We start from the raw sequence: 27,355 nt of genomic DNA on the forward strand, positions 1-27,355 counted from the left end.
CGCTTGAAGTACTTCAGAAGCTCACCTTTTGGGGGATGCTGGCAAAATGGAAGCAGCAGGTATCGCCGTAGCTCTCGTTACTCCCGCATGAACAAAAACAAAGGGACAGTTGAAAGAATTACGCAATTTATTTTTTTATATATAAAAACATGTGATCACAAGCGCAGTCGTTACTTGCATCCACTGCTTGCGTCCGGTGTCACTTAGCTTTGTGCGCAGATAAGATAAAAGACACATATGGCAATCTCTTAAATAAACTATTCTGTGATCTCATATATAAAACTTGTAAAACAACAATAAAATGGTCTAAAAGCGAGCGTTGCAAGCTTCTTTCGCCTCTTCTTTCGTTTCCGACAGCCGCAAAAGCAACAATTAAACAGAACAAGTATACAAAGGCAGGACGGAAAGCGATCAGCAGTGCTCAGATAGAACGTCTCCCGAGTCATTTCCGTACAGTTGGTCGGTCACATGCCAGGGGGCACGCACAGAGCCCAGTATGTATTCGTCGTTATCTTGATCTGACAAAAAAGTGCGCTCGTCATGTGACGGAATTGGGCCCAAACGATGGCCCCAACTATTCGCCCATCCTCACCGCTGTACAACAAAGACGTGTGCCGTGCCCAGTTTGCAACCTGGACTGGGTCGCTCATTGGACCCCATTGGCCGACAGGGCAAGATGAACAGCCTCATCGGCCAGCTGTTCACGACCGTGTCTTCTCAGCTGCTATGAAGCAATACCTGTTGCATGCAGCTTACCGCGGAGCCTCCCGCGTTTTACATGTAACATCCAGGACCACCGCGTAAAAATAAAAAAAGAAAAGTTTGTTTTCATGCGTAGCAAACGTTCCAGAAGCGAGGCTGGCGACCTCGCGGGCTCTTGTATTCTGCCCAACTCGAGCAGATGCCGAGAAACAAACAAGATTTCAACACAGTCGCTTTCTGACGATTCTGGAACAGACAGCCAAGGCGTCACAGTTCCTTGAGGCTGCTGACGATGGCGACGAGCGACTTGGCGGCGTCCGAAGGCCCCAGACTCCGCGCCAGCAGCCGGGCCTCCTGGATGTAGTATCCCAGCATGACCTGCGCCCTGTCCAGTGCGTCGCCGGACAGCACTTCAGACTGGAGCTGGAAGGGGCGATCGTATACCGCATTCGGAGAAGGAAAAAGGAGGAGGGAGAGAGATGGTTATAGTTACAGACTACGGGTATAAAGGAAGTAGCTATAGCTCGGCCTTCTTTTTTGCCCTTACAAACCAGTTACACCCTCGTGACCATAGAAATGATGTCACGTATGGCTACATGGTAAAGGCTGGTAAAAAACAATTCCACTGTTGAGAATGCTAGTTTTAAAGGGAACTGCAGCACTTTTTTGAGAATTCCTCGATATTCAAGGCTTCAAATCTATATAGGCTGTAGGTAAAGCATGCCAAGTGTTTTCGCACTAGCATTTAAAATAGTGACGTAATCAACGATCGAATTTCGCGCTTCTCCTCAATGCACCGGAGGAGCGCAGAGAAACTCGCGTGACGTCATGGAAGGTATGATTTCAAATTACCGCTGTCGTCAGCCACACCCTGCCTTGACTCGTTAGGCGCTGCCAAACAACTCTAGGCAGTGTTTGCCTTCGGTGGCGTTGGTTTTCTTCCTTCAAAGCAGGCGTTTGTGCGTTGGAAATGTACCGATACCTTCGATGAAGCCATCAAGCGCCCCCCACTTGGCGTTATGCGCTGCGGAGAAGCTTGAAGGGCGTCCGGATTTTAATCGGCGATTACTTCACTATTTCAAGTGCTAGCCCGAAAAGACTTTGCATGCTTTACCTCCAAGTTTCACAAAATCGACCCTCTTAAGCTCGTTGGTTTCCAGAACCTATGCAGTTTCCCTTCCAGGCGGAGGTTCCCGGCCTACGCGTAGCACAGGCTCTCAGTATCTATCGCCCAGGTCAGGTGACCACATTTTAGCCGACTTTGGGTGACCAGTCACACAAACAAGAAAACTAACGCAGCTACACAAGCGCCGAAAGAGTAAACGCCATACAGAGACGGTATATTTGTCCCCCTGCCGATTGCTTTCGTTCTGAGCGCGCAAAGGTGCGATGGATCAATTAGAATTTCCAGCCCCTCTAATAATAAAAAAAATATCAAAAGGCAGACTTCTGTACACAACCAAAGAGCTCCGCTTAAGTAGTTGAATGAATTTATTCAAGTCAAGCTAAAAAAAAAACTAAACAACCACTCCTAGTTATCGCTGCTGCCATCACGCGTTGCACAGAGCAGAACATCAAATATTACCACGGGAATTTTGATTGTTTGACACACCCCATTCATTTCTCATGGCCTGATTTGTCGGTGCGAGCGTATGAAGCATTTTATAGGTCAGGATCTGCAGCGCGTAGGAACAGTAGGCCTTTAGTATCAACACCTTCGAGTGCTATCTCAGCGCACTCTTTAGTTTTCTCTCAATTACAAATGTGAATACTCCCATTGAGTTACGCAGTGTTCGCTCCTCGAGGTTGCCAGATGGCGCCAGTTGATGCGGTTCAGTAGGAAATCCTCCGGTGATAAATGTTGAGCTTACTCCTTACTCTTCAGCTTGTTCTGTTCAAAGGCGTGCGAACCTTTCAGTATTGCAGTTCATTCGCTCTGTAATTCTGCCACGTCTCATATTTAGTGTATGGAGCGTTACATATCTGCATATGGCGTTACAGAAAGACGTAGGTAAGCTTAAAAAACACCAGTGAGATTATTGATTATAGTGGTCGCCGTAGAGGCTTCTGTCAGTTATAGAAACAAAATCTCCTTTTAATTGTCGAGGGGAAGGAAAGTTAACTGCTGTTAATTGCTTAATTGCTGTTAATGCTTAATTGCTGTTAATTGCTAATTCATCCGACGGCAAAAGAGAAGATAAGCCATCCCAGGTGAGCCTACCCACGAATCCCCCACCATGGGTATGTGCCATCGCTTCAGAGGCAGCAACAAAAACGACCTCACTATATCGCATGCTATGCGCTACACCACGAAGAGAAAGGAGTAAGGATGGAACAAGGAAAGTGACACCTTACTCCCTTCTTTACGCCCGTATAGGACTAATTGTGTTCACAGTGTACCATTCGAGCTACGGCGGAGACTTACCTAGTGTCATTTGGGCCTATGGATTTAACATAATGAACAGCTGTTACTTTTGCGCTTAATTTTTAACAAGTAGCCCAGCCTTCAACAGACTCATATAAGCGTTGGAAATGCAACCGAGCTCTGAGCGTTTTGTTTAGGGCGAGATGACCCTGCTTTACGTCATGATGTGTACAAGAGGACAAACTGCGGTGTCGGTGCGGTTTTAACGAGCGACAAAAATCGCCCCGATTGCGCCGTCGGCTGACTCGTGTGAGCGAGCTGTATACGTGATGTCATTCAGCACTGTGAAGTCACGTTGCTAGTTGTCTGCGGCCCAGAACTGGGACTCGTCCCGTCGTGCGGATTTACCAGAGGGCTTATGTTACCACATGAGTAACATAGCTCAAGCGTGAGTGACTCACTGCCGAGCAAGCGTTAGCGCAGGTCAAATCTGTCGCTCTCGCAAGGGGCACCCTACTAAAATCAGGTAGTACCTCGTCTGCTGTAAAAGGGTAAAGAAAGCCGACTGTGCGTGCCTCTCTTCCACTGTGTTAATATAATCTTGTTGGGTGCTCAAGAAATTGAAAACTGCATACACCACGAAGATGTAGAAAGCGGAGTCACTGTCACTTCGTAAGCCTTTTTCTTACGGGCGATATACCAGGTGTTTCAGGCAAGCCCGCCACTAATTTTTAAAACTAGGTTTATGGTTTATGGGAATTCCAAAGCGACTCAGGCTATGAGGGACGCCGTAGTGAAGGGCTCCGGAAATTTAGACCACCTGGGGTTCTTTAACGTGCACTGACATCGCGCAGTACACGGACCTCCAGAATTTCGTCTCCATCGAAATTCGACCGCCGCGACCGGGATCGAACGAGCCTTTCGGGTCAGCAGCCGAACGCTATAACCACTGAGCTACCACGGCGACTCATTAAATCTAGGCTTCGCGAGGTACGAAGACTACGTCTGGGCTTTAGTAACAGTCTTGAAGGACACCATGAAACAGGTCAATAATGTTAAATAGTAAGCTGGTTAAATAATTTTTTTAGTAGTTCCCCAGCCTCACAGTAATAGTCAAAAAGTTAAGCATATATATATATAAGATACCCAGCTTACTAGTTAACATTATTCACTCGTTATCAGATATTCATCAACTCCAGTATTGTACCGCAGAAGCCGTCTGCCTACCTCACAAACCGTATTATTAAAAATTAGTGGTAAGATTCGTTGAAATATCTGCTCGACTGCATTCATGTGGTAGTATTGAACCGCACTGAAATTTATCCGTGCCTAAAGGGGTTGACCACATGACCTGCGGCAGGAGGTGCGGATGCCCATGGTAACGTGTGAGGACTAGGGGCGAGGTGGACTGCGCGATCAAGTCTCTGAACAAGCCGAGGAACGGCTCTCCGCTCGTCAGCGAAGCAGACTGAACACGCCTAACCGACACTACCATCGACCCTGCAGCGTCTTCCTAGAAGATTAATTGCGTGGGAAAAACTGGCCTTCTAACACTATTCACTCGTTGCATGGAGGCATTGTATGTTTATTTATTCCCATGCGCTAAGACAGGAATGATTGCGTTTAGAACAGGATAGTGTGCTCCGTTTTCTTACTCCAGGAGTTTCAGGGAAGACGAAGAAATTTTCAAAGAAGTCGCTTTGGGGTAAAATATGGCTTTTGCAGCATACTATTGCCAGTGTTGGCGGTATCCTCCTACAACCGCTACGTAACTTATAATCGAATTTCTTTCTCGTGCTGTTTCGGTTTCGTTTTCAACAGCCGAACGATGGTTGTGACGTCAGTGTGTAGTTATAGGTCACGTGATGCATTAAAAACTGCCATATAATCGTTGCTTCTGCATTCGTTGTCATTCCGGCTCTTGTGGAAGGTTAGCTTCAGCACTGTAATGAATTAAAACGGTGAAGCAGCGATTATATCAGAGTTTTTCCATGCCTCACGTGACCGGCTGTTGAAACCGAAACAGCGTGACAGAAAAAAAATCTATTATGAATTATTTAGCGGTTGTAGGCGAATACCACATGGTGGCTATGCACAGTAGTGCCTTCCGCATCATTATAGAGAAGAAAACATATCACCAATATTAGGCGTCTATACTCCTTTAACCATCACAGCTATGCAACTAGTTGCAATTAGAGCTGTTGCTTGAGCGAGTTGGTATGCCATTTTCAAGGAGAACATCGCGAAAAAGACAAGCACTAAAGGAAGACTCAGACCTTGTCTGCGTGTATCTTCCTTCAGTCCTTGTATTTTTCGCGCTGTTCCTCTTGCAATTAGAGATTTGTGGCCGGTCGTTAGTAATAGCCATATCAGTTTTTAGAATTTCGAAAACGAGATTAGCCCCGGCGCTGTGGCTCGACAAAATTTGGCTACATCGTGCCAAAATACGTGTGCTTTCGGAAAGCATGCAGGCAAATCAGCCTTCCCAGTGTACGTAACTAGTCGAGAAAGCGAAATTTTGTCGAGCCACGGCGCCAAGGATTACCGCGTTTTCGAAATTCTAGAAATTGATATGGCTTTTACTAACGACCGGCCACAAATCTCTAATTGCGGTGCGGCCAGAATAATACGAAGCACAGGAAGGGACGCGGAACAGCGGAAACGTGCTTATGCGCGCTGCCTAGCAGTGGCGACAGGAACGATCTTAATTTGGACGCGGCGAGATGGCGCCGGTAGCACGGACCCACTTTTCCCGCAGGCCTATCAACATCATAGCATATAGCACGAAATCCCTTGCTCTATGATCGACTGATACTCTGCTGACAGCGCCACGCGCTTCGTTGCCCCGTTTCTCGCATCGAGGAGCGGCGCGCGCTGTAAACGGGCGCAAGATGGCCGTTTTGGCATTACGTGTTATCTCGGCCCTTGAGTCCGCGCGGCCACCGCTTTGCAGCTTAGTCGACGCGCGACACCGAGGCTGAAGTGAGACGCCTGGATTAAGGCAGCACCTGGCGGTGTTGCCTGAACCAGCTCAGCACTTTTCGAACAGTGATAACGGCAGGGTTGCAGCAAAGAGGGGGGCCCGGCAGCAGGCACTCTGGCTGCGCGCGGATAGCCAGGGGTGTCTTTGTTGTGCTGATAGGTGGCGCTTAGATGCAGTTTCTGCTAGCTTGGCCGCCTTTCGCGTGCTCCGTATTATTCTGGCCGCACCTGTACGTGGAGCACAAGACCAGAGAACATCACAGGATGTTGGTTGGTTTGGCTGATTGGTTTATTGGGGTTTAACGTCCCAAAGCGACTCAGGCTATGAGGGACGCCGTAGTGAAGGACTCCGGAAATTTCGACCACCTGGGGTTCTTTAATGCGCACTGACATCGCACAGTACACGAGCCTCTAGTGTTTCGCCTTCATCGAAATTCAGCTGCCGCGGCCGGGTACGAATCCGCGTATTTCGAGTCAGCAGCCGAGCGCCGTAACCACTGAGCCACCGCGGCGGGGCCATCACAGGATGTTGCCTGCCCACTTCATCTCCGTGGTAAAGTGACGAGTCTTACAATCTCTTCGTTTGTTTACGGTCGAGAGTTAGCTTGCCTACAATGACGGCCGTATTCCGCTCCACTGTTCGTGCAAAGTGGCGACCACAGAAGAGTGCTGTGCGCAGTTCAGCTCTTTCCGTGCACCAACCTTTGAGAATTGAAGGTTCTTCATGCCGGACTCCTTGAGACGGGCCAGCAGCTGCGGATGCGTCTCCATGTGCAGAACGAGTGGAAGACTAGTGACGTCAAAGTTGAAGCCGGAGGAGTAGGGCGTGTCCAGGAACTGCCTTGTTTCGTGGTAAGTCTGCGTACAGTGCAAGAGGGGCAGCAAAAATTACGGTGGGAAAACATCTACGACGCTACCCCCGCAAGACCATGTCATACCCGGCCATGGGGCATCTCTTGAAGGACCCTTTCGTTCCTTGTCCAACACACTTTACAGTTTAGCAGAGCTAGGCGCGCTATGTTTCCTGGCTGCAATAGAGAGTTTTGGATTAGCGTATACCGCTACCGCTTATCACGCTCCGCGAGCCGCCGTTGCGCATGCGCATACTCGCAGTACTGGGGAAGAGGGGTTGCGGTGGTGGTGTACGCTGGTATGAAAGTCTCTAATGTTTCATTCATCTCTTTCCCAGCTCAGTAAGAATTATCACTGCTATCAGGGGCTCCGGAACTTTTTTATTTGTTTTTTTTTCTAAGGGGAAGGGAGGAAGTGGGGCAAGACTAAGTTTTTATTTATTCCTCGTTGAATTCAATATTTAATTTTGTTTATATTTTTGTTTTTTTTGTGTACTTTTCAAAGGTGCTTTTTGCTAATGCATTTAAAGCCAGAAGGATTATAGACACCAAATTTGTGTCTATGTGTTTTCTTTTTTCAAACGATTCATTAGACATTATTACACACAGACCACCGCGAGCTTGATATTCGCGTACGACAGCTAAATAATTTATAATTGAATTCCTTTTTGATGTTCGTTCGCTTTTGGTTTCATCAACCGAGCGATAGCTGTGAGGTCTGTTGGTCTAAGTCGCAGAAGGCTTAAAAAAAAAGGCGATATAACTTTTGATGCATAGTTTCTTGCAATCAGGCATTTAGTGAATAACAATAAAAAAAATATGGTTGCACACTATGGAGGCAGCAGTTTTTATTTTCGTGCGTACAGTGCTTGCAGATGTCGGTAACGCCCAATGGACGAGCAGTTGAATAGCAATATTGACCGCGTGTCCTCGCGACACGCATTATTCCGCTCCCTAGCATTTTAGCATTTCGCAAAGCCGCTCGCACACTTGCGATAACAATACATTGTACTCAGCCTCACTAAGTATTGACCCTCAAACTTGCAGCTTTAGAGAGATCCTGTTAAGTGCATTGCTGGAAACGACGCACTATATTCATAGTGCTGGAAGTACAAGTTAACCTTTATAGTGTGTAAAGGCAACTGCAATATACCGGCACACTGCGTTTCTCTATGCCCCTGAATCGATGTCGACTGCCAGCCAGAAAAGCGGCAGATATGACTCCGCATAAGAACATCTTGAGGCCAACGAGATTCGTCGTCTTACGCAAAGAATACACTGCATGAGCGATATTGAAACATCCGACACCTTTCGGCTGCGAGTTACCGTGACCGTGCCTCACAGCCTCCACAACGTTGTCAGCGCTTCATGCACAAAACTAGCTGCATTTGAACGCATTTCCAGCTGTAATTAATGAGAGTCGGCCAACTTTATTGCGCATGGAGACATTAGAGCCCCCCGGAGACGGTAATTCTTTTTCAGCCTTTAATAAAGTAAGCGATATCGTACACCAGTTGCGTTTCGCTAGACAACGATATCCAAACTTCGCTAAGGGCCCAGATAAATCAGAAGAATGCTGCTTCAGAAGATGTCATTCAACAATCCGGCTAAGCTCCACAATATAAATCCAGAAGCTCTCAAATCAGAATGCAAGTTCTGTGGTGAACACGCAGACCTATACAATATGATATGGGCCTGCCAAGGCCATATCAGTGGGCTGTTCTATTTTGTCCAATGGACAAAATAGAACAGCCCACGTAGGAAGGATGGGAGGCAGCCCTGTCCAGTTCGGACCTCGAGGACCAACGTGCACTCATGGATAGGATCAGAGCTGTGGCTTTCGCTAATGAAATCCCGGACTGAGGATACAACCAGTCTTCCCTAAATTTTCCTCTCTTTTTCCTGATACAAAAAGTTTTCATAACGATCATCCTCTCTTCTTCCCCTTTTATCAGTTATCATCCACCCAATTCTCATATCGCCATTCATCACCATCATCAGACTAGCTGCGCCCACTGCAGGGCAAAGGCCTCTCCCGTGTCTCTCCAATTAACCCTGTCCTTTGCCAGCTGCGGCCACCTACAATCTACGTTTCTGAAATGCATATTCACATATATTCCCTTTTCAAGATACTATTTCCATAACTGCAAACTCTACTAATAGTATCAGGTCAGCCCAATCCGTGTACATCCAACCTTCAAAATGCCTTAGCCCCCACTGCCGAAAAAATATAAACCATTCCCCTGGAGAAATACCCCAGACTTCAACATAGACTCCCCGAATGCCATTTTGAAATAAATAAATGAACTTTCCCAAGCAATCGCCATTTAAATCAAGTGGGTAAGGACAGATTAACTTATAGATTTTTAAGATCAGCCAGGCAGCAATCGGAATTGAGGCAAGCCTCCCTCTTCAAATACGAGCCGGACAAACTCCCTACAGACTACTCCATGGATAAGACCACCAGAGATACCGGACGGACCAGGAGAGCTCCACTACAGCCAACCCTCAATGAACCTTAAACTATCTCACCCCTTCCCGCAATGCAATACTTGCATCCATTCCCAAAACCAAATAATCCGCTGAGCGGCCATCGCGTTCTCCTGGCAGTGGTCGGGCTGGATACTGAATATTTTCGTTTCTTTTTTTCTAACAACTTTTTTTTTGTTTGGAGCAATTACTAAATATTTTTATTTTGATTGGTTTAAGCCAGTTAAACCTCATGGTACGGGCCGGGGTATATGATTTTTAAATTATTTTTTCCACGCATCAATGTAGCACTTGTTTCTTGGTCGTAATTTAGGGTGTTTCACGTCCGTAACTTGAAAAAAAAGTTTTGAGAGTTTAAAGACCCTTTTCTTCTGTATGGTATTGTCAGCGCTGTTGTGCGTCGAAATGCCGGTAATAAGTGTTAACTAGCAGGTTCGTTAATTGGTGTCTAACAGTTAACTTTATAGCTATTAATGTTAGGCTCCTAATTTATAGGCTTGAAGACCACCGCAGCACGATATTAATACCAGATAACATTTTTAAACATGATTGTCGCCGCCGCTGGAGGGTGAGGAATTCGGGCCCCCACATGGGCGAAACTCAAACCACGCGGACGGGCAGCGTCTGTCGCCGCGCCTACAAGCACGCGTCGCTTTTGTTACCTGCTCCTTTCATAACGCCCGGCTTGAAGCGGTGAGCGAGGAGAGAACACGTGACATGCGTGCAACTGGGTGGTGTGTTCTCGTAGGCGTGGCTACGTGGTTTGGATTTCGGCCATGTGCGGGCCCAGTATTCCTTACGCTCCAAGGGCTACAAGAAGCGCATTTTTGAAAATCTAAAAGCTGATATATGGATTGTACTTACCGAGAGCTGTAGACCTCTAAATAAATGAGGAGCCTAACTGAAATAGATATAAAGTTAACTATTAGATATTAGTTAACGAGCTTACTAGTTAACGTCCTAGGTGTATTCTAATGTACAACACAGCTGAAAGTACCATGCCGAAGAAATCAAAAATAAAAAAGCCAATTTTTAAAAATAACAAACAGCCTCAGGTGAAACTTCCTGTAAACCAAGGATAGAAGGCATGCTATGCGTACAAGAGTAGAGCTGGGTTTAGTGTAGCGTATGGTCTACATCGGCTAACAATAGTTCACTGTCTTCTAGGTTCACTGTACGCGTATGATGTACAGTCATGAAATTTATGAGCGTGAACACGGGAGCGCGTGCCAGATAGTCTCCAACCCTACTCGTGGCGCTACGCAGCGGCCGCCTTCATAACCAAAGTGGAAAGGGAGGTGTGACCTCCAGCTTGCTGGTAGCAGGCAAGGCGGTGTAACCCTTTCCACCGCGTTGCAGAAAGCAGCCGCCGCGTGTCGCCACAAGTAGGGCTCGAGGTTATCTGCCACGCGCTCCCGTGTTCACGCTCATAAATTTCATGACTGTACTCTTTGCAGATGGCCAAAGCGAACTACAATTCCTCGCAGTAGTATGTGGGAAGGAAGCAGCAAACAAGAGACTCTACTTCAGTGTGAAAATCGGGAGTAGTGATACGACTGAGTATCAATGCAGGAATGTGAAATACCGTTCGCTGAGGAGTGCAAACATCTGTAGGTGTGAATTAATGAAGAAAGATATTATTCAACCATCCGTGAAGAGCACCTCAAGACGAAAGGAAAGATGAACGCGGCCTTTATGATGCGCAAAGCACTATGGGGATACAATATATATGAAGTAACGCGAGGGCTGTAGAAGGCTGTAATGGTTCCAGGCCTGATAATGGGGGACGGGGTACTGTGCTTTAAATTCGATGTGGTAGAAAGACTCACGGAAATACAGCAAACGATGCTGTGCAGAGGGATATGGGTTGGTCGTATCATGAAGCTCGGGAGGCTGAGCGCAGAAATATCGTTTGAAAAGATTCTAACAAATATTGACAAGAAAATATTATCAGATACTTGTATAGCAAAAACATGAACATGCGGTAGATGAAATGGACTGTACAGCCTACGATAGGATACGCAGGCAACCACAGAATAAATGACGTTATAACGAACGTCAAAAAAGAAAGTCCGCGAAGAGGAGACTGCTAAAGGAAGGAAAAAAAAAGGAAGAAGAAGAGTGTTCATCGCATGAATTCCAATTCGGAAAGAGCGCAGTCCGGAAGGAAACGCTCTAAGGTAGTTCAAAAGGTAGCGTCCTGATCTTTGAGGCTAGGTTAGATCCCCTTAGACCGAAACAGTATAGGAGTAATCATGAATAACCGCATGATATTTGTGTATAATGCAGGAGTAGTGTAGAAAACACGGTTCGCCTTCCAAGAGCTCTGGTTTTTAGACATAGTGAGTGCAATATTAACACATCAGCAGTAAAAACGCGCAAGCGAGGACTTGAGTACCGGTTGCGCAAAAGCAGAATCAAGAAATTGCACGAACCGCCGGAAAATTGAAATAATATAACTTAAATAAATATGAAAAAGCATAGACTGGCAAAGAACAAAGAACCATAATATCACTAAAAGTAAAAAAAAAGAGCGAAACAAATACAACAGCAACTTTAACTTGCTACTCAAAGATGGCGCTCACCACCACCTAAATCCGACGACGGTGCCAGTATGATCTGTCTGTGGTATGCGCTAATATCAACGAAATCAAGTGTTGCTCAAGTGTTGTGGACAAGCGTGAAGGCAGACTTCACGAAAAAAAAAATTCGAAGGCTAGATAACCGCTGGTTCTTAAGGGTAACGGAGTGGATTCCAAGAGAAAGCAAACGTAGCAGGGGACGGCAGAAAGTTAGGCGCGCGGATTAGATTAAGAAGTTTGCGGGGATACGGTGGCTGCAACTGACAAAGGACTGGGATACTTGGAGAGACATGGGAGATGCCTTTGCCCTGCACTGGGTGTAGTCAGGCTGATGATGATGATGATGATGAAGCCTGTATAGGCACCAAAAACAGGATTCCTGCAACTGTTATAACGAAACAACAACGGCCTCGGCTGTCCCACCTGAAAAGCGAGGGCGACGTGCTTGCCCAGCTGGTAGACCTGGTCCTGGAGGTCCTTCTGGTGTCCGGCGACCATGGCGGCCGCCCTGTACGCAGAGGCCAGCAGGCTGCACGTCTTCAGGTGGGTCTTGGCCTCCCACCACATGGCGTCCACGAGGGGCGCCTCGCTCAGGTCGCTCTCGAAGTACGACCGCACGTAGTCCTCGACGGCCTTGCCGAACACGTCGAGCATCTGGAATGCACGGGCATCGACCCATTCACACCCTGCTGGGAACTAGCATCTCCGCACGCTTGGCGGCGCAAGTTCCTGGTTGAATTGGTATATTCCCAAGAAAATATTTGACAGGAACAAAAGAGCGAAACAAAACTGCGCGAAGAAGACGGGGCAAAAGAAGGCACCAATACACACACACAAAGCGCAGACTTCCAACTGACCTTATTTAGCGAAAGCAGGGTGCTTATAAAGGCTATCACAGCAAACAAGGAAACAAGCAGAAGCAAAGGCAACGTGCGTACGGCAATGGCAGTGTCACCAAGACCACGTGTGTAGCTTTTCATGGGTCGTAACCACACGTGGTCTTGTTGACACTGTCATTGCCTTTTCGCACGTTGCCTTTGCTTCTGCTTGTTTCCTTGTTTGCTGTGATAGCCTTTATAAGCACCCTGCTTTCGCTAAATAAAGTCAGTTGGAAGTCTGCGCTTTGTGTGTGTGTGTGTGTGTGTGTGTGTGTATTCGTGCTTTCTTTTGTCCCGTCGTCTTCGCGCAGTTTTGTTTCGCTCTAACCATGAACCGACAAGCCCAACATCATGTCTTACTTCGGAACAAAAGAGTAGGTTGGAATGTGATTTTGACAAACTGCTATTTGAGAGTGAAGCACGTGTCTGTCTACGGTTCTGCGCCGCTCATTTTCTGAGCTGCTTTTTCTTCTTGTATATAGTCGGATACAACTTAAGTCTGCAGTGAAGCTCCGCCCATATTTGGGACCGCCGCACAGAACTTCTCCACGACCAAAAAGTAGTCCGTTGTTAAAGCTTTTCTCGTTACCTAAACAAGAAACTAATCCCAAGAAAAAAAGTTATAAGCTCTAGAATTCTGATACCTGGCTTGTTTAATAAAGTCGCACGTTAAAAAACTTATTTCATTTATTGTCGCGGTTGGGCAGCGGACTAATACAAGATGCCTCGGACCGTAGCCCAGTGCTAACAACTGCTGTTTCTTTAAGTTGTATCCTATTATAGGCAAAAGCGCTTCCACGAGATGGCTCGTATCGGCCAAATCACCTCTAAAAAACAGCGCGGTAAGAAAAGCGCGCCAAATCAACCAAGAGCAGAATTTGACGAATGGTGTACTGCTGGTACTGTCCTAGATGAGCGCACATCGGACTATCCCACTCTTGCTGGCCGGTTCTCTAGCTGCCGCTGCTAGTCTTACCGCTTTCTGAACCCAAAAGTGCAATGGCGATATAAGTATGTGTATAAGTAGCGAAAAGTACATCTGCTTAAAGCCACTGAGAGAAAGAAATCAGCAGGAGGTAACGGTAGGCTAGAGAGCGGGAAAGTATACAACCTCCGCATTTTGCCTAGCGGCGAAATTTAAAAGCGAAAGAAAGAAATGAGAAAGTCCGATGCATCACGCAATTAAAAGAAACATGATGTGTCTAATTTTAAAAGGCTGAAAGAATAAAACGTGAAATAGAGAACGCAAGTGAAATGGTAGCATTCTAGCCGAAATTATTGAGAAAATGACCTCGGAAGATTACGAAAAAAATTGGAGCAGACACTTGAGCTTTACCTTGAGGCTATGACGCGATAGCGTAATGGGTTAATTCGCATATATGTAGAAGGCCATTCTCTACTTTATATTCATAGATCCCTGGGAGTCCGCATACCCCTCCGGGTGCAGTAGGGCAGCTGTTAAGCGATTCGCCACTGCCCTGCTATGGCAGTGCTCCCAGCGGTGGGCCTTGTGCAACCCAGGTTGCTTTTCCCGAGCAACCAATCATTAATTTAACTGCCACCTGCCACGGTGGGCAGTTTTCTCACTATCCGGTGGGCAGGTTGTGATGATGCCGCCAGGTCACGTAACCTAGGTGGCCCACCTGCCTCCAGGTTGCTTACTGGGCGCCCCCTGCTAGAGCCATGCCTGTGAAACTTCGGTCATAACGCAGACACCGGATGTTCTGGAGGACGAGGCCTTTAACGTTTTAATAACCGGAGGCCCATTAGGAAAGCAGAACAGATAGTGCGGAATAGGAAACTCATTCTGTCCATGGCGATCGAGCCAGAGGCAATGGTAAGATTACCCAAATCGCTGGGACAGTGTGGCAGGGACTGCCACAAGACAGCGATAATTACAGATCACTGGCCTTTTGCTCTGCAGCGCACATACCAGGTCTGATGACGGCAATAATGATGTTTGCAAATGACTTCAAAACTTAATAGTTAATGACTTTAAAGGTTAATACGACCCCCGAAGCTCATGCATCGTTGCCAGCAGCCGAGGTATAAGTCTACTGAAGGACCAAAGCCACTCCCTTATCGCTCCAATTAACCTGTCTTGGATAGCTGCGGCAACCTTATAACCGCAAGCTTGCTAATCTTAACCACCCGCCTCACTTTCTGCCACGCCTGGCTACGCTTGCCGCCTCTTAAAATCTATTCAGTTACCCAAAGAAACCTTGTCTATTGTCTATGGGGGATTTAACGTCCCAAAGAGACTCAGGCTTTGAGGGACTCCGTTGTGAAGGGCTCCGGAAATTTCGACCACCTGAGGTTCTTTAACATGCACTGACATCGCACAGTACACGGGCCTCTAGAATTCTGCCTCCATCGAAATTTGACCGCCGCAGCCGGGATCGACCCCGCGTCTTCTGAGTCAGCAGCCGAGCACCGTAACCACTGAGCCACTGCGGCGGCTTTACCCAAAGGTACCGCTGGTTATCTTCTCTTTGGCATTACATGCAGTCTTCGAATGAGAAATTCTTTCTTCTTGCTTTCAGCTAAGATACCATTAACTCGCTTCTGCTGTCTAACCAACTCTCAATTTCCTCGTGATTTCACTCTCGTGGCCCGCGTCTGCGGTCACTACCTGCAGTATTCCGTTACCGCTTCGAATTCTTCGCTGCCTACCGTAAACTGTTGTTCCCGTTCCTGAGGGCTGAACGTTACGTTATTTTATTCCGCTGGCACCACTGGCCGCCATCGCAAATTTCACCGGTGTATGTCCGAAGGCGCACCGTGACCTTCAAGCGCGAGAGATAAGCAGGTGACGACGCACACGTCGTGCGGCTTAGCCAATGAGGAGGTGGCGCGGTCACGTAGCTGCAGCCAATGAGAGAGCGGCTTATCATACAGCTGCGGCGGTGTAGCACGCGTGAGCGCGCTTTCCCCCATTTCACCCCCCTTCCCCCAGCGCACTACCGCGGCAATAATCACTATTATTATTTCCGCAGATGGTGTGGGGGGACTCGCTGGGGACTTCGGACGGAGCGAATGTGTATCCTCGCGCTCCCTCAAGCAGCGTTAGCGTAACTACTTCGCATATGATTGACTCAGCAGATGGGCTGTCATTATTATAGCGAAAGCTCTACTTCACGACCAAAGGTGCAAGAGCCAGGCCATCGCTGAAGCCTCGACCTTGGATAAATAAAATAAATATTTACGCGATTGGGATTCGAGCCCGCGGCGGCAGTTTCGTTGGTCACTGCACGACAGCACTGTTCATTGCACATCACTGTCTTCATCAACTTTCACCTGCGGTGCGAGCGGATCAGATCAGCTTAACCTCGATCAGAGCTTAACCTGAGTCTAATATCGTCGCCAGTCGTGCCGACGAACCAGCAAATTAAAACAATGAGCCCATCACGCTAAATGCATGCTTTCGCACGTCTACTTAGTTAAAACCCTACAATTTTTTTTTTCATATTACCCTTTAGACAAATAATTCCGCCTTGCCCCGGATTTTATTAGCTTCCTCTAATAACTGTATCATTCCTAGCTGTACCAAACTCTGCCGTCATCGTGCGTTTTCAGTGCAACGAGTTAGGGTGCATGCATCACTGCTCAGATGATTCAGTTTGGCAAGGAGGTGAAAAGTGACCAGGGCTCTGGGGCCCTGTCAGCAACGCTGAGACCACAAGCCTGACTTTTACACGTCTGCAACCCATACCATGATTTAGAGAGGTGCCTTTTTTTTTTTCTTTTCAAACCGACGCTCGGTACTTCCGGCAATCATAAGCCAATTGCCAGCAGTTTTTAGCAGTCTCAAGATATCTCTCGGCTAATTTTCTAGCCGGTCCGCCTTAAAGGTGCACTGAAGAGGAATATGAACTCGTATTTTTGCCGCGGGGAATCGATTTACACGTTCCCAGCATTCTTAGAAGCTTCATTTTATTGCCCTATGCAGCCGATTTCCCTAATTAAATAGGATTAACGTCCGGCTAACGCCTTTTTTTTTTGAATTCCCCGCATACGGTGGAAGAAGTCGACCAACGCATGGAGCGTGGAGTTTCTTTAAGGCAGTCGCGTGGCGACATTGCTTTCGCTTTTATTTTGTTTCTTTTCGGTTTCCTTGAATAAATAGGTCTAGTCAGAGACTACACAGCTGCAAATTAGGCCCACGGAAATAAAAATACGCGTGGACTCCTTGCTTTCGCCGACCACTACGTATCACTCCGCCGATGGCAGAGCGGCAAGCCGCCACGGGTCTGGGTGAAAGGTTGGTCTACTCCTCCCACCGTATGCGGGGAATTAAAAGAAAAGGTGGGAGCCTTACGTTAATCCAATTTAATTTAGGGAAATAGGCCGCACAGGGCAATAATTCGAAGTTTCCAAGAACGCTCGGAACGTGTAGACCGAGTTCCGGCGGTAAAGATACGAGTTCAGATTCCTCTTCAGTGCACCTTTAAGAGCGAAGCTCGACAGCGACCCCTGGTAACGATGCAATGCTTTCTGCTACAGGAAAAGCATGCTGAACGGGATTTTTCCGCTCAAAATGGTCTTAAAAATGCATAATTCAAATTAGCTGTCCCCTTTCTACCTAAAAGAGTTACCTCTACATCCGGCCCTGCAACAAAAGCAAAAAAAAAGTTATCTTTACGTACCAACAGTGTTGTTTTGCTTATGGGCGGCAAGGCTTTTGGAAGCTGTCCTTCAAGGGCGTCTGTCATTGATAGAACACCGTAATGGCGTCGTTCTCAAAATAAGAGGCGAAGTTTTTTTGGCGAGAGAAGCATGAACGAACAGAAGCTTTGCCGCAGTGTCGACCTGGCGGACTGCGGACTATCCGTGACCATACACGCATAGTAAAACAGCACCAGATTAGTGCTTTCTCCATAACACCTGTGCTGACAACTAAACGCTTGTTCATAAAAGCGCTCTCGGATACAACTCAAGTCTGCAGTGAAGCTCCGCCCACATTCAGCCTCCGCGCACAAAATTCCTCCACGAGAAAGAAGTAGTCCGTTGCTTAAACGTTTCTTGTTACGTAAAAAAGAAGCTTAGAACAAGAAAAAAATTATGGACTCTGAAATTTTGATACGTCGATTGTTTGATATAGTCAAACATTAAAAAAATTGGTTTCGTTTACAGTTGCGATTGGCCAGCGGAGTAATACAAGACGCCGCGGACCGCGGCCCGGTGTTAGCAACTGCTGTTTTTGTAAGTTGTATCCTAATATAGAAGCAAATAACTGGTAATTCAACTTGGACTCCCGCGAAAGATTTTGGTGCTCGGAAGGACAGCTTGTCCTGAAGCCCATAGAGCACGTCGTTGGCGGCACTGTGACGGTTCTTTGGAGAAGCCATATCGACACTGCGTCAAGGCTTCGACAGAAAGGCGGGAAATACGCAAGCAGCAGCAGGCTATACTATGTGGATTCCGCACACGGTCTGCGCACCACAGGAATGCCAATGTCCGTGGTTGTCTGGAAGGCCTTGGCGAAGAAGAAGTCTCCGGCGAGCACGGTCATCTTGTTCCCGGTCTGGGTGTCGTCCAGCACGAGCGGATCCAGGCGGTCGGCGGCGGCCACGTTTCGCGCCGACGCGTGGATGGTCTGCGCCGCGTGGAACTCCTCGGTGGCGTTGACCACCAGCTGCTGGCGGCGCAGCACCACCTCCAGGGGGTCTGCGTTGCGCTCGGCCGTGCCGCACGCCTTGATGAACAGCGACACGAGCAGGCCGCGCGTCTGGATGTTGGCGCTCTGCTGGAACAGCAGCTGCCTGCGCAAAGAAGGACAAATAAAGCACAGCTCGCGCAAGGGAAAATGTGGGAGCACTGTTAGTACAAATCGTACTGTACCCCGGCCGTCTAGCTCAGTATAAATTAGACACACAGGGCTGGAATGGTGGCTGGTCAGAGCCCTAGCCCTATATCCTTTGACCGCAGACTTACTTGTAGGAAACATAAAAAAAAAACTGCCTGCGGCATTAATTGGCCCCTGAAGGGTTAAGCCTGCAATATGGTAAAAACTTGGGCTTGTTGGCTCTGACTTAAACCAATCTTGTAGCGCAACACACGACCAGGACACAGTACGAGTCGACACACATAGCGATGTGTGTGTCCAGTCGTTCTGTGTCCTGTTCGTGTGTTGTGCTACAAGATGGTTTTAGGTTAAGCCTGAGCCGTACCAATGAAACGTATTATTCGGTGCACTCGCTCCTTTGTCCCACAGGGGACAGTTTTACTAGCTTTTCGCTTCACAGTCTTCGACTGGGGTACTTTGTTTGACTTAAGCTACAAAGTGCTAAAACTTAAATATGGATTCCGAACAAAAGGAAAAACAACAGACAATAAAGCGACGTTTCGACATTCTGAAGTTTTAATGTGAATGTCCCCGTCCGGGCGAGATTTCGTCCAACTCTCGATTTCATGTTACAATGTGCGCTTTTGTGTGAGTGAAAAAGCTGGAACTAAGAAGTCAACTGCTAGAGAACTGGCATACCTGGTGCGAGTTTTTTGTTTGGTCTGAATTCCCTGTTTTATTGCGCACAGGACTCATGCGACACCATACGGCACTTTTGTGTACCATCCTCGCTTTGATGCAGCGAGCAGTTCAAATTCAGAGGCCGCTGCACTAACTGGAGGAACAGCGCCCTTTTCTGTTAGGTGGCTTGCTATGCCGCGATGCCGCCGGCCGCCATCTTTCTTTCATGCAAAGAAAGCATGCTTTTAGCACACATTGTGTTGTGTTGGGTTTAATGGCGCATAAGCAGCTATCATGCAGCAAGCTCAACTTTCAGCATGCTTTCTTTGCGTGTCACGCTCAGACTACCGTTTGGAATCCACGTGCTTCAGAGATTCGGCCTGTACGTAGTCCCGCGCATGACAGCCGCAGGAAACTGAGCCGTAAATAAATGCCACTCAGGAAGGTCGGCTGCGCTGTCTATGACCGTTCGAGCAGGTCGAAGGGAAGGGAAGGGAAAAATTTATTTTACTCTAGTCCTTCTTCCTGCGGTTTGAGGGCATCTTAAGAGACGTTTTCTCCTTGATTCTATCTCCAGGATCCTTCTCTGTCGAAGTCGTCCGCCTCTAATCAGTGGTCGGTTGCCCTCAGTCCAGGGTTCCGCTGGCCACTGCCGCCCGTTGAGCTCGCTGTACCAGACCTTGTTGGTCTTCAAGCGGTCGCTGGACAGCAGAGTCTCCCACTGCTCAGCACTCGGGTTTTGTATTTTGGGGACCACGTCTATGTTTTGGCAGGCCCATGTGATGTGATAGAGAGTAGGTTTTTCGTCGCACCAGGGACATTTGTCCGCGTATATCGTAGGGTGCATTTTGTTTAGTATGTGTAGGTTTGGGAAAGAGCCTGTTTGTAATTGTCTCCAAGTGACAGCTTCCTCTCTGCTGAGAAATGACCTGGCTTCCTTTCGGTTCCAGAACAAAAGCTCGGAGAGCGATTGGTGACAGCGGTGCTTCTGTCGAAACGACGATCCGCATAGGGAAACAATACTAATATCTGTACTTCTCACCCGTCGATATTCCGCGCTTCGCGAAATTTTGAAATTGAAACTTATATCGTGCGCGAATCGTATGCCGGAATTTACAGTAGGGGATTGACTCGGCATGTACCTCCACCATTCACTAACGACAGCTGATCGATGGAGTGGAAAATGGCCATAGTCAGAAGCCCTGGATTATAACCCGACGTGAACACAAAAGGAGCGTGAACTATAAGCTGATTAGGAGGCGAGGAAAGAGGCTGCACCACTCCGGCAGCTCGGTAACGTGTAGCGTTCAGGAGCAGGGAGCGACGTGAGGAAGAATATGGACACAGTCTGCAGTATATTCTCGTCCAGCGTTGCAAAAATGTGCTCTCATTATCAACCCGGTGGCGGGCACTGTCGGTCAAATGCCTCCGATTAGAGCTTATATGAGCCAGCTTTGGCGGCCGCTGATCTGTTTTTCCAGCCAGCGTCCGCTTCGGCGGACGCGGTTGTTGCTGCGACGCGCGTCTTTTCTTTTCTTTTTCTCTTTCCTCTGATCTCTTAACTCTCCCTCTATCTGCACGTGGCAGCGGTGGTGGCTCGGCTGGAGCCAGTTGGCAGGCCCGTCCAATTTCCTTTTCATCCTTCTCTCAGTAGCAAGAGCAACAACAACCACTTAACCCTGCAAAGCCACCAAAACGAACACTGTGCTGTCTCCTAGTATGCTTTCCTTCTCTTGGAATCCACTACGCTATCCCCTTAAGAATCATTTGTTACCTGTACTCCACATTACCGACCTGCCGAATGTCCATTTCCTCTTGATTTTAGCTATACGACGCCAATGACTCCAATTTGTTTCCTTATCAACCGCTATGCTCCCTTCCTACGAGGGGGTACCCAAAAGAAACCGGACTTATTTTTGTTTGAAATTATTTGTTCAGATTTTAAGCACTGACCTTCAATATCCCTCAAAGTACTCTCCACTTGCACTAATATACTTGGCTAATCTTTCATTCCACTTTTCAGAACATTGTTTAAATTCATCTTTTGCAATGCTTGACAGCGCCTCCGTCGTTTTTTTCTTTACCTCTGCAACATCAGCAAAACGCTTTCCGTTCATGTGTTTTTTCATTCTGGGGAACAAAAAAAAAATCACACGGGGCAAGGTCCGGTGAGTATGGGGGGTGAGGAACAGGGGTCATACCATTTCTGGTCAAATATTGTCGTACAGACAAGGCTGTGTGAGCAGGGGCATTCTCATGGTGGAGAAACCAGTCACCCGACTGCCACAAATCAGGCCGCTTCCGCCGCACACTGTTGCGCAATCTTTTCAAAACTTCCAAGTAGAACGCCTGGTTAACTGTCTGACCATGCGGAACAAACTCTGAATGGGCGACTCCTCTCACGTCGACAAAACAAACCAGCATTGTTTTGAGGTTTGATTTCACCTGACGAGCTTTCTTGGGGCGAGGCGAACTGGGAGTTTTCCACTGGCTTGATTGTTGCTTTGATTCAGGATCGTAAGCAAAGCACCAAGTTTCGTCACCTGTGATAATTTTTCAAAAAAGTTTGGATTATTTCGGGACTCTTCTCTCAAAGCACAACATGCTTCCAAACGACCTTGTTTTTGTTCAGGAGTCAGCAGTCGTGGCATGAATTTGGCAGCCACCTTTTTCATTCCTAAATCTTCTGTCAAAATTCGCTGCATCGAACTCCAAGTCACTCCCGACAGCTCCACAATTTCTTCAATTGTCCGTCGTCGATCTTCATTGATGATTGCACGAATTTTTTCATCATTTTCTGGTGTTCGGATCGTGGAAGGACGACCAGAACGAGGTTGATCATCAATTGACATTTCACCATTTCTGAAACGGGAAAACCACTCAAACACTTGACTTTTCACCATAGCATCATCCTTGTACGCTGTTTTTAACATTTCAAAAGTTTCTGTTCCATTTTTACCGAGCAGAAAGCAGAATTTCACCGCCACACGCTGTTCACGAGAACCAGCCATTGCAAAAACGACACTCACAGAAAACTGTTATCACTTTAAACGCAGACGACACTAGTACGTGTGACCTTCAGCGGTGCCACTCGGCTGACTGACTCTGGAATGTTCACTCTCTGCGCTCCTAGCGGGAAAACACGGTACTACGAAAGCGCTGCCCACCAAAAAATTAGTCCGGTTTCTTTTGGGTACCCCCTCGTATATTACCTCAGTATTACCTCAGTCGCGTTACCTCAGTCCCCCTCACCTTCATTTTCATTCTAAAGCTGTGTTCTGCTTTACGTAACTTCAAAACTTCTCATTAGCGCTAAAGTACGTTCGTTTATAACTAATTTAAGACAGTATATATGCAATCATCTGACACCCAGCGAGGCGAGTGCTGGCCAATGTCCTCTTTCAGGACATTTTTAATAGGACGCGACTTCACAGCATCTGCCAAGTACACTGAACCTCATTTTAAGTCCCTAACTATTGGTCTCTCGTAATACGAATCTGCTATCGTTACTTGTTCTAGGTGAATAAACTGCCGTGCTCCTTCATATACCCCCAATGCTTACTCCAAACTTCTGTTACCTTTCCACTGCTGAATATTACTTTTGCTTTGTTCATATAAATGTTTAGTGCTACCACTGCGTTTTGAGTGTTTAGGTACTCAGTCATGCGATGCGATTTTTTCGTTGAGTCACTCAACAAGACAACGGTATTAGACAATCGGAAGTTACTATTATATTTAGCATGAACTCTTATAACTAGCTCTTCCCAATCTAGCCTTCTGAAATCCTCTTGCGAACATGTATCGAACAGCAATGAACAGATTTTGCTAGCTTGCCTCACACCTTTTCACATTTGTATTACCTACATCACTTTTCTTGCAGAGCACAACGTTCATGATACAGTCACTGTCTAGATTTTCAAGCGCACCTTTAAATTAGCCTCCTATGCCAACACTCATTACGCAGTGTCTGCATAACTGCTGATGCTTCTGCTGAAGCTTAATCTATGAAGGTCAAACGTAGAAGCTCTTATAAGATGACTTATTGCGGAAAACTATTTCCGAAAAGCATCTAATTTCCTTGTTTTAAGTCTAAGTTTCGTCTGATTCCATTACCGAGGATCTCAGTAAATGCATTGTAAACAACGCACCGTAGGTTAGTGGGTCTCATTTTCGAAGCCTTTTAACAAACATTTCTTATGGGTGAATATAATTTACAAGAGTGACTGCATTGTGAGCTAGTTGGTGCTATACTGTTACGATATGGCGCAAAAAACAAAGGGCAATAGAGACGAGACCACAGAAAAGCACTGTCTGCGTTCGCGTCTCTATTGCCTTTGTCTTCTGCGCTATGCTGTCACAGTTAATATAATTTTAGCATTCTTCCATACTTCTGATACACTTGATCTCGTGAAGCATTGCATCTTCATGGAAGGTAAGCACTTCCAGCACAGTGTCTCCACCCTCCTTCAGCTGGCCTGTCCTTACTTGATCCTCTGCTATCGCTTTTACCCCTCTGCATTTCTTGTAAGGCTTCTTCTGCTTCCTCTTTCATTATTAGCAGAATTGGGGTTCTTTTAGCAGTACCACTTCCACTTACGTCATGAAAGTTCAGCTGTGGTACAAATCCGTGCCGAGTTCACCTGCTACTTCAACTGTATGCCATGGGTCAATAGTTAATGATATTGCCCTCTTTGTCTTTCATTGCGCACATTGATTTTCGAGCACGCTTGAATTCTTAATTGCTCTTTCCCTGCCCTGTCGCTATTCAATCGTCCCGCTTTCCTTCTCAAGGACAGGAAGCTGGGAGGGTTGGTTCGTGCTTTACATAGTTACAACAGCAAAAATGACTATGGACTTAGAAAGGGCAATACAGCGTGGTCTCACCCTTCTTACGTCCATCGTCATTTGCAGTGTAGTAACTGATCCATTTTCCTTACCCTCTACATCGTCCTGGCATGCTTGGCTGTCGTCGACTCAACGGGGCGATGAGCTAGCGTCAATCCAACAAGCATTGAATCTTCATGGGAGTTCCTGATATTGCGCTAACAATAAAGTTATTTTCTCTCCTCTATGCTGCTTTGAGTCTTCCTTAGTGCTTTAGAGCTTCTTCAATCCTTTCCACTTACTATCCTTATGTCGCTTACCTTACGGTTATCGATCGGTGTGCTCTCAGTGAACATTATTTTTGACGCCAGTACACATGCTTTGGTAAACAGTATGTTATAAAGGAAGTTAGCATAGCTGGCTGTCGCCAGTGCATTAAACCGCAAAGAAAGGACGAGGGATCCAGGGTGTTTATTATTTTCTTTTACTGCGGCAGCAGTATAGTCGTTTTCGGCGAAAGTCAGTGGTATTTGTGCGTGTGCGAAGTCTCCATTTCCAGCGCTCCAGCGGATCAGAGTAGATTAGGGCCCCTTCCGGGCACCGCACGGACTGGAAGGTGCCTCTTCCGGAGCATCCTCTAGTGGGTGCACCTCTGGAAACCCACCGGTGAAAATGCATCGCCCACGTACGAGCCCCCACCCACCTACCGCCATCCTTCAGAAGCACACTGCGAGATCAAATTGCGTCATCATCATCAGCTGGACTACGCCCACTGCAGGGCAAAAGCCTCTCCCTTATCTCTTCAATTAACCCTGTCCTTCGCCAGTTGCGGCCACTGTATCCCCGCAGACTTCTTAATCTCATCTGCCCACCTAAATTTCTGCCAGCTTCCCTTCCCTTGAAATCCAATCTGTAAGCCTTAAACCAAATCGGTTATCTTGCCTTCAGTTCAGTGTCATAGATGTGTCACATAGATGTGTCGCATCGCATAGTATGATATGGTTTTATGCACTCAGCGCCGCGAGGCTTTGCCGCGTTGACGGATTGCCGGAAGGCGTTCATCTGCATAGCTGGAGCCGTTCCCTGCTGAGGTATCGACACTGTGTCAATAAAATTCGACGGCATTGTGAAGCTCACGCCTAGCCGACGTTAAAACACATAATTCGAACATATGGTGGTACTTCAGAATACTTCAGAATAGTGCTCCACTGATGAGAGCCTCCACTTTCGCATGCTCGCCTACCAAGGAGCAGAAGCGAGCCAATCGTCAGTTACTGTCACGTGCGAACAGCACCCGTAAAACGCACTGCTGATGGTGATGGATTTTTATGACGCAAGGTCACCTGTGGCCAAATGGAGCCATGGCGTAAGATATTGTCTTGTACTCGAGCTGGGGTCGAAGACCGATTTCCAAGGCATTTCACCCTTAATAAGCCGGGCACCAGACCAGGGGAAAACTTGTACCCATTGTATCACCGGTGGGTACACGGCTGCTCTGGGGATCGAACCCCGCCCCTCCCGTATGCGAGGCGGATGCTCAGACCACTAAGCCGCCACTGCAGTGCCCTAAAACGTACTGGCACTGCTGTCAAGAGCACCAACACCCTGCGATTAAATATATAGGAACCACGCAGTGGTCGGATGCTAACTTCTCGTTTACACCTCCGGTTTCAGTGTCATGGTGCTCAGCCGACAAAGCTAGCCCGTGCGAACAGCTCTCAGACACGCGAGCCACCCAAGGCAAAAGAGCGGAAATTTCCTTCCGTCGGAAGGCAGCTACAGATGTTCGGCAAAGGGCGTGACCGGTGCTCGCGGAGCGTATCGAGGCCGCACATCCCCCACCGGCGAGATCGAGCGATCGCATCTCGCCTGTTCCTCTACGAAATGAAGACGCCACCTTGTTTCAGCGCAGAAAAAGGTTCTGAACGGACTGTGCTTGTATACACACGCACATAAATTTACGATCCTACAGAGAAATTTACACAGCACTATCGTTTGTAACGAGCTAGACTTCCTCCAGCGGATAGATCCTTGTCCAGATACCAAGCCATCAACAGGCGCCGGTTACAAACTTACACCTTTTCAAACCAGGCCCTCTGGAGTCTTATGTACCCAGGGCAATTTTCAGACAAATGCGCAAACTGCGAGCTTAGGGACACCTTGGACCACATACTATGGGAATGTCCTCATGCCCCCCGGGAGGGACAAGGTATAAACACAAAATATCAATGGGAGACCTTACTACTGAGCTCCGACCCGGCGACTCAGTTACAACTCGTCCGACTGGCCGAAGCCGCCGCCGAGAGTCAAGACGGAGCGGAAGTGGGTTTCCGCCTTAGCTTGGCAACGTGCTCGAGGCACATAGGCTATAGCCGCTCATGCTTGTTTTTCAACTCCCAGCGGTCGTGGAGACGTATAAACTTCTGGTATGTGTAGGTATTGAGGCGTATGCACAGACCTAGATATGGCAGAACTCAGTGGATCCAGACAGTCGGCGGGCCAGTTGAAATTTTTTTTCTGCGCCTGTTTTTCGTACCTTGCGTGTGCTTACGACCTTAGCCGTAAGTAACATGAGAGCGAACAGACATTTTGCACAAGCTAGACAATTTCCTGGTTGTTTGCGTACTATATGTTAAATGAATTTCGGATAGTATATATACGAAAAGAGGAAAACTAGTTAGAAAACAGAAAAAACAGGGCTTGCCACATATAATTAGGGAGTAATCAAAAAATAAATGCTCAAACCTTGCTCCCTCGCATATTGGTCACGACTGTACCTACCGGTATGTGTAATAACCGTGCCACACATGCTCAAGAAATGGCAGTAAATGATAAAGGCTCTTAGTTTGTTAATGCCATTACTTTCGAAGTTGGTCCTACAAGTCCAGATTTAATGGCATTATACGAAAGTCACGATCACAATAACGACTGCAAGGCAGTAAAAAAAAATTGCGTGGTGGCTCAGTGTTTAGAGGGTATAAGTTTGAGTGGTTAAAAACTATACATTACTGTTTTGGGTTTTCAAATGGTCAGTTGATTAGTCCTTTATAATTACTTGTTGTAACTAATTAAATACTTGTCATGTCAACACAACCTTGTCGTTGCTGGCTAGAATTTCAGCTTTTAGGCTTTTTCTCTGGCTCCCATTTGTAAACATTATATTTTTGGTGAAAAATAAAACAAGAGGTTTTCATTAATTGACTGATTGACTGGTT

The 27,355-nt window shown here is 47.2% G+C and overlaps 1 protein-coding gene across 1 annotated transcript in view; it reads right to left on the reverse strand.

The window, feature by feature from the left end:
* Nucleotides 1-664: 664 nt before the first annotated feature.
* Nucleotides 665-27,355, reverse strand: part of LOC149339014 (all trans-polyprenyl-diphosphate synthase PDSS2-like) — a 38,482-nt gene continuing 11,791 nt past the window's right edge. The window contains exons 2-5 of the mRNA XM_089550392.1: nt 18,291-18,612; nt 12,396-12,626; nt 6,752-6,907; nt 665-1,125 (exon numbers count right to left, since the gene is read on the reverse strand). Of these exons, the coding sequence (XP_089406518.1) occupies nt 970-1,125; nt 6,752-6,907; nt 12,396-12,626; nt 18,291-18,612 (865 nt within the window). The 3' untranslated portion in view covers nt 665-969. The remainder of the gene's footprint in view (nt 1,126-6,751; nt 6,908-12,395; nt 12,627-18,290; nt 18,613-27,355) is intronic.

The sequence above is a fragment of the Amblyomma mixtum genome, chromosome 6, assembly GCF_055824585.1.
Source record: "Amblyomma mixtum isolate Tamu chromosome 6, ASM5582458v1, whole genome shotgun sequence".
NCBI classification, from domain to species: domain Eukaryota; kingdom Metazoa; phylum Arthropoda; class Arachnida; order Ixodida; family Ixodidae; genus Amblyomma; species Amblyomma mixtum.